This window comes from Octopus bimaculoides, chromosome 9, assembly GCF_046866305.1.
Source record: "Octopus bimaculoides isolate indiv1 chromosome 9, ASM4686630v1, whole genome shotgun sequence".
In the NCBI taxonomy this organism is placed as follows: Eukaryota; Metazoa; Mollusca; class Cephalopoda; order Octopoda; family Octopodidae; genus Octopus; species Octopus bimaculoides.
The window spans coordinates 21326096-21334390 of NC_142936.1; the positions used below are offsets into that span (position 1 = coordinate 21326096).

The 8295-nt window shown below is 33.5% G+C and overlaps 1 protein-coding gene across 1 annotated transcript in view; it reads left to right on the plus strand.

The window, feature by feature from the left end:
* LOC128248676 (cholinesterase-like) overlaps positions 1-8032 on the plus strand; it is a 17619-nt gene extending 9587 nt beyond the window's left edge. The window contains exons 3-4 of the mRNA XM_089357258.1: positions 2967-3151; positions 7855-8032. Coding sequence (XP_089213384.1) covers positions 2967-3151; positions 7855-7943 — 274 coding nt within the window. The 3' untranslated portion in view covers positions 7944-8032. The remainder of the gene's footprint in view (positions 1-2966; positions 3152-7854) is intronic.
* Positions 8033-8295: the final 263 nt, after the last annotated feature.

Here is an 8295-nt window from a genome sequence, read left to right on the forward strand (position 1 = left end):
AAAGAAAGGTGTAACACTCATAACCATGTTTTGGATACCATTTCAGATTATCAGGATGAGAGACAGCAGGGAGGTTCCTTATTTTCTCCTAGTTACATTGTAATAAAGTATCACACTGAGTGATTACTTTTCCCTTATTCTTTTCTGCTTTCAACCATCTTACTGTAATCTATATCAGGTAGTGCCTTGAAGGGTTTCTGTCAGTCATATTTTCCTACTTATTTAATAATGGCAATTATTTTTATCGTTTTCAATCGAATACTTAACTTCGATGGATTGTCAGGACTCTCCTGATCGATGAAATTTACTAATCTACACACTTCTTAAATCAATACAATTTAATACTACTATAGAAATACTACAATTGTAATGCTGGTTTGATAGACTTTACCATAAACACAAATTGGGAGAGTATCATTGTCATGTATTGAGAGGGTTTGAATAATTCAGCTCTGAAAACACGAGTGTTTCGTTCAACATCCTTAAACAACCTTTATTTGGGGACTTTTTGAACGGAATGGACTACTCGACATGAAGAAAATTTTAACTGGGTCCCACCTGCAAGGTTATGCGCTGTTAATCTTGATGTGAGATCACCATGTGACGCACATATAGTTGTGATGTATGTGCCTGGTGTAACCTTATCAGACAGGTAGACATGATGGGTATATTGGGATTCGTATATTTTACACCAGTGTCAGTTTAATGGCATACACTGCTCTCTCACTCAACAACAACAACAACAACAACAACAACAACAACAACAACAATAATAATAATAATAACAGCAACGGACCATGATAAAACGGTGACAAGAAAAACCCCTACATGGTAAATACTGGGCTAAACTAAATACAAAAGAAATAGACAGAGAAAAATCCCAGCAATAATTGAGAAGCTCAGCAAGTAATTGCAGAATATGTGGCGATGGACAAGAAACAATAAATCATATTATCTCTGGCTGCCCAATCCTGGCTAAGAAGGAATATATTCACAGACACGACAGAGCTGGGACCTATATACACTGGAAGCTATGCCAACACTATGGAATAACAACATAAAAAAGATGGTATAAACACACGCCAGAAAAGGTCTCAGAAAGCGAGAAAGCAACCATACTCTAGAATATGCGAATACACACAGATAGAGAAATTAAGGCCAATAGACCAGATATAGTTGTCAAAGATCATGAAGGAAATAAATGCTTTCTAATTGATGTATCAATACCAGCAGATGACAACGTTTCCCTAAAAGAAATGGAGGAACTTTAAAAATACAAAGACTTGGAAATAGAGGTAACTCGAATGTGGAATCTAAAAACAGAAACAATTCCTATCATAGTAGGCACCTTAGGTATAATTAAAAAAAATATTCAGACAAATACATAACAAAAACACCAGGACTTACAAATATATATAACATACAGAAAATTGAACTACTAGGCACTGCACACATCCTACGCAATAATAATGATAATAATAATAATAATAATAATAATAATAATAATGATGATAATAATAATAATAATAATAACAATAACAATAATAATAATAATGATAATAATGAAGAAGAGGAAGGAGAAGAAGAAGAAGAAGAAGAAGAAGAAGAAGAAGAAGAAGAAGAAGAAGAAGAAGAAGAAGAAGAAGAAGAAGAAGATAACACCGGGAACGTTTAACAGAAGATAACGCCGGGGACGTTTAACATGTGAGAACGATAAAACACTGCTCCTTGTGTGAAGTAAAAGGTGTGTGTGTATATGGTCATGTGTTTCAGTCTTCATCTGCGTATGTGTGCTTGTTTGTTCATATAACCTATGTACCTATCCGTCTGTATGTCTGTCTGTTTACTTTCATATCCATATGCTTACATACATGTGCATATATATATATATATATACACATATACGTATAGACATACACCCACATACACACATACATACATCTATCTACATGACAGCCCACTAAGTATTCTACTCAACCTGTATAAACTGTGGGTATGGGGGTATGATATCTACTACGTATATTTCCTATTTAGTATTGGCTTCATTTATGAGGACGTACTCCTGTATTTATCTGAGTGTTGGGTCCTTTGAGTGCTTGCATAAGATGCGGATGTCAAGTAGACCCAGTTTGCCTCCATGTTGGTCCTTTGCATGTTGGTAGAATATGGAGGAGTGTTCTTTGTTGTCGTATTGTCTCAAATATTCATTTATCGTTCCGCAATGCTCCTACATGTCTCCCCTATGTATTTCATGTCTATGTCTTTAGAAGCACCTTTTATGCATCTTATGCTGTAAACTACATTTCTAGTTCTGCAGTTAATGTCAGGGTTAATTCTACGTACCATGCTGTTATCATTGGTGCATATAGTATTCTCAAAGAGGTATGTCCTACATAGCTGTGATCTGACGGAGTTCCATGGCTTTTTAACAATCTTAATGTTGAGTTTGGTCTCCTTCAGAGCTTTCTTAAATCCATGGGCTAGTTCTCTATGGGCTGTGGCCTCTACAAACATAATGATAACAATGATGATACTTTTATTTGAAAAAATAAATATATTGAGACACACACTGACACTTATTTTTCCCTGCAGCCCTTCTTGGTTAACAATTTTTTGTAATTGATTTCTGGGAGTAAAACTAGACGGTGGACAACTTAAAGCAACAGAATTCACACTTCAGCTACATTTAGAACAACAAATTTCTCCAATTCTCCCCAGTGGCCATCTATCCGACCCCTATAGCAGTGTAATTAGCAGTTAAATCGCACTATGAAACCCTGTCGTTCAAATTGTACTTTCTATTGCCGATCCAGAGAGAATGACAGGCAAAGGTAACTTTGGCAAAACTTTGAACTCACAATATAAAGGCCCCTAGGGATTTACAGCACGAAATCTTGTCTGACGGTATATTCTAACAATACATCTATATTCATTGCCTAAAATACTACTTTTTTTCTTTTCTCTAGTAATCCTAACAATGGAGATTGTTCTAGTTGCTCCAGTGAACCATGGCCAAAATTCACACCCGAAAACCAGAAATATCTTGTGATTGACAAGGAACCAAACATGGAGACGAAAGAGATTTCTATGTACAATACATGCGGCTTTTGGTCAGATTTTTTCTTTCAATTAAGGGAACGTCCTTGTCCAGGTAATTTTTTCATTTACCCCTCTTTCAGTTTCTGTTGACATACAGTCATATTCATTTTAAGTACATTTAACTTTCCTTCAGAGGTGACGAATTTGGCAAATTCTACTATAGAAATCTTGTTCTGTACTTTTTCAGGTGTAATAAATTAAGAATATTAATATCCATGCGCTCGTATTTTTCATTGTAATCCTTTTTTTAGCCAGGGAATGCAATAAAACTAATATTCATTTGTAAAAAAATTTTGAATTATATTTCATTGTTAATGATTGAATTAAAATAAGAATTTTATGAATGAAGAATGTAATTATAATTGTGAAAGTTATTAGACTTCATATCTTCACTGTATATAAAATTTTTATATAGAAAACAACGTGCATAAAACGAACGCGCCAAGAGAGAAAGTGCAAAAATTCATTATAAAAAATATTTTTCTATATAATAGTGAATATTTGATGTAATAATAATTTTATTATGTAATCAAGAAATAAATGTGCCATATCTATATATAGTAAGAAGATCTAGCAAGAAGAGGTATAAGAATATATCAACTATATGGTAAGAATAGAATATGATCAAAGCCATAGCTAATATAAAATTTTAAAAAATGCAAAAATAGCCAATGCATTCAGTGTAAGGCAGGAGGTGCTACCTGCCCTTGTTAGGAGAAAGTTAGTTTGTTCGTCGAAATTGATGCCAAATAAAAACAAAGCCAGCAATTCAGTTACAGTTCTTGTCAACTTGCCTGAAAATAGAAAATCTGAACCCTGTTACTCTGCAAATCCAATCATTCTGTCTGAAAGCAAAAGCCTTGATAATTTACCGTAGGAATTAATAATCTAAATTCTGCCACTCTTAATATTGAATTAATGTTTAAAAGCAAACAAAAATCTTCTCAAAAGTTCGGAAGTTCTTACAACTTTGGTCGTCGTAATGCTTTGCCTTCTTTTGTTTAATAAAAATTCCTCCTCGTATAATGATTTTGATTTCATTTTGTGATAGACAGATATCATACAAAAAATGCCATCTTCTAATCTTGTTTTAGCAAAATACGAGAGTCAGTAATATGACGCGGTTCAGAAAGTTATTCAATACTTTGGAAATCTGAATACAAACGTGGTCAGGATATACGTTCAAATAACTAAGACAAATTCCATTTGTACAAACATGGGTATCATTCAACAATGTCATAATGAAGAAATTCAACTGTTTGTAAAAAGAACCAGAAAGCAATAATTCATTTTACACTCTTTTAGAATGCTGAACAATTGTGTGCAAAAAGGATATTACTGTGTATAAACGTTAAAATTTAGACCTCAGTCTGACGAGAATATAATGGAATACAAGAATGGATTTGGTTTCACTTACTACATACCTACATGCCTTAAAGATGGAACTGGATATAAATTCCATAGTATAGACGCTATTACTGCTGAAAAGACTAAATTCCGTAAGCCGGATAGATTGATATAAACTCATTGCAGCAACCACTTGAATGTCAAGTGAAGAATTGGTTACGAAGAATCAAAGATGCCCAGGATAACCTGGCAAGTCTGTGAACGTAATAATAAGGAAAGCGAACAAGCTACTTTCCATGTTCTGGATGAGGCTGATAGAATGAGAAGCTTCAAAAGACGTGGTTGATGTCTATTTGAAGGCGCGTTCTAGCCTTAGAGTTGTTGCTTGAATCCTTACAACGCCAACCAAGGACAACAAACTCACGCCTCATTGAAAAAATAGTTTCATCATGTCTTACTACATTACCCCTCAGCAGACTGAAAGTCGATAATAAACCAAACAATGTGTATAAAATAAACATCAAGGCAAAATAAATGTTTACAACAAGAATTAAATATTCATACAAGTGCAAGAAAAGGAAACGAAACACCATATATGTATAAATAAACACTGCAAAACTAGGAAAATGGAAACAACAACCATAATGGTACAAAGTATAAGTACTGGTGACTATATTATGTGAGCTAGCAGTAGCCATAGGAAAAATTTGAAGATGTGCCTGGCACTATTTTCGTGCGCATTTGCTAAGATTAGCAAGGACCACAGAATTTCATGCTGGTGCGTTGCTAAAAGATAAACAACCCTTTCTGTTAATTACATGACCAACCATGGGTCCAATAGAGGCACGCTGTGTCTGATATGAGCGCAGGGAGCTTGAGATAATATGTAATGTACTAAGCTGAACAGACACCGTTATTGTGATATAACTCAATACAAAGGCACGATAATGGGGTGGAATGTATATACGAACGTTGCAAGGGAAAAATTAACCAACAAAATACAGAATATTTACAAACGTATTCCTATGAATAGAACAAGTGTTCTGGAAAAGGAAGACTCCGCCAACCCTACCTGGTTAGCATCTATCCAAGTATAACTAACTTGCGCCCCAGTGTAGAAAAGAACTTCATCATGTCTTTCTACACTGTTTTCTGACTAGGTGAAAATGATTAAACTTTAGACCTCAGTAACATATTTCTGCAGTATGTATGTATGTATGTATGTATGTATGTATGTATGTATGTATGTATGTATGTATGCATGTATGTATGTATGTATGTATGTATGTATGTATGTGTGTGTATGTGCATGTGTCTGTGTGTGAGTCTTTATTTACGATGGACAGCAGAAAAGAGTCCATTTGTCATCAATTGTTGTCAGCTTACCCTCTCCCTCCTTAAAGCTACCTATTCGTCACACTCACATTTGTTCCCTTTCATGGGCATTTTAAAAGTTACTTATGTGTATGTGCATGTGTGTGTGTGTGTGTGTGTGTGTGTGTGTGTGTGTGTTTATTTACGAAAGTATGTATGCTGTGTCACGTGTTTATCCCTGAATTCGAGTTCAGGCATTATTCTCCCCTTTTTCACCTTACATAATTGAAATCTCAACTTTTGTTTCTACTGAACCAAATTTCAAATTTTGTAGCTCAAAATGCAGCTTAATAGGTAACCAATCTAAAAATGTATAAACAACATCACATTTGGTAAAAAAAAAAAATGAATTAGTGACAGAGCCTAGAAGTGGGTAAATGTTCATCTTGTGAATGATATTGCAATATATATTTATTACAATATAGTGTATTCTATGAATATGAGGTAGATCTTTTCAAGACACCTAAATACTGTATTAAATCAAACATTTTGCAATATTGGTTTCCAAATTTGGCAGAAGACCTTCAAATCCGAATCCGGAGGAGAGGGAATTTGATTACATAGATCTCGGTGCTCAGCTGATACTTATTTTATCGAGTACCGAAAAGATGAAAGGCAAAGACGACGTTGGTGGAATTTGAACTCAGAATGTAGAGACAGACGAAATGCAGCGAAGCTTTCACCCTGCGTGTTAACAATTCTGCCAGATCGTCGTCTCAGTATTATAAGTAATAATATTACTTGAAAATAATTTTACGTACTTATATAATAACTTCTTTTCAATTTGAATATTTTTTTGAAAAGATTACCACCACGACACTCGTTTTGATGAGTTCTATCTTATGAGCTAAACAAAAACAACATTTTTACACAAAAACAAAATGTTTAGGTTCTGAATTTGCTTTTAGGCGTTATCGCTGTTTTCGGCACATTTGGACCCAGTAATTTTTATCTTGATTTTTTAAAAATATATAATTAGCATCCTGTAGTCAAGATCTATTAGAAAAGTTAAATTTAAATATAGTTTCCATTTGAAAGAAGAATAATATTTGGAGTCAAAGTCGATTTCAGGCTTTAATCTCCCATTTTCCCTGGTCTTTACCTCAGTACAGTTTTTCCACTGAATATTTTTGCGTATAACTAACATGGATAGATTCCTGTCGTCGAGCTCTATCATATAAGTTGAAATAAAATATAGGCTTATTAAAAAATGAATATTTGGACTCAAAGTCGATTTCAAGCGTTATTCTCACGTTTGTGAGCTCACATGTTTGACTCAAACTTATTTCTCCTGAAACAATTTTCAAATTCTTTGGCTCGAAATGTAGCTTATGATATGACCAATCTAAAAATGCAAACATCATCTAATTTGGTTGAGAATGGAGTTAGTGACAAAGCTTAGAAATGTTCGCAAGTGAGTAAATGTTGACCTTAAGAATATTATTAATACACTACCGTGTGTGAATGATTTTAATTTCATATTCATTATTTTAGCCATCAGCAAATTGAAACGAGTTAATGATCAACATTTTCAGTTATAATAAGTACACGAAATAGTATTACGATCTAACATTTTATTGGTTTCATATTATGTATAGCTTCTGGCCAACAAGCATTCTAGTGGTATTTATATCATCTTTTCCTTTGTATAGAGTATTTGGGAGCATATTGTTTAATAATGATTTGATACGCTTGGGTCGGGGAGACAGTGAAGTCGGTTCTATTGACCATGTACAGAGATATATATTTCATCTACGAGGGCGTACTGGAAAGCTCCTAGCTTTAAAGGTGTCTCGAAAGGCCTTGTTGGAGTCCTAAACTTCTGAGTTCTTTTACAGAGCTTAAAAAACTTAAGGGCCGCTGCAGAAAGTGTGTGAATCTGAGAGGGGAATATGTTGAATAAAATCATAATTGATTCTCGTGTATTTTCATGCACCAAAAGCAACATACATACAATAATTATTACTTGTAATTTTAATATCATGCAAATTAACAAAATTAATGGTGAATATTTTATTTCATTGTATTTTTCAGTACCAAGTGGATCACGGAATATTTGGACTTTCCAGGGAAGAGTAATGACCTTTTTCACACCCATTCTGCTCTCTTTGACTTTGTTTTGAAAGGTTTTGATTTAATGTTACGTCAGTTAATTACATCGCTCAATTAAAGTTTGACAGTTTTATATGATTAATAAAATAATTTTGCTATACCTTGTATTTTGTATGTATTAAACCAAATACATTTACATAATATCATATTATATTACATACAAACACGCATACACACTTATATATATATATACATATAAATGTGTATTTGTATACACATGCACACTCTCTCTCACACACACATATATATGTATATATATATTACTATATAGATATGCCTATCTATCTATCTATCTATCTATCTATCTATCTATCTATCTATCTATCTATTCATATATATATATATATATATATATATATATAT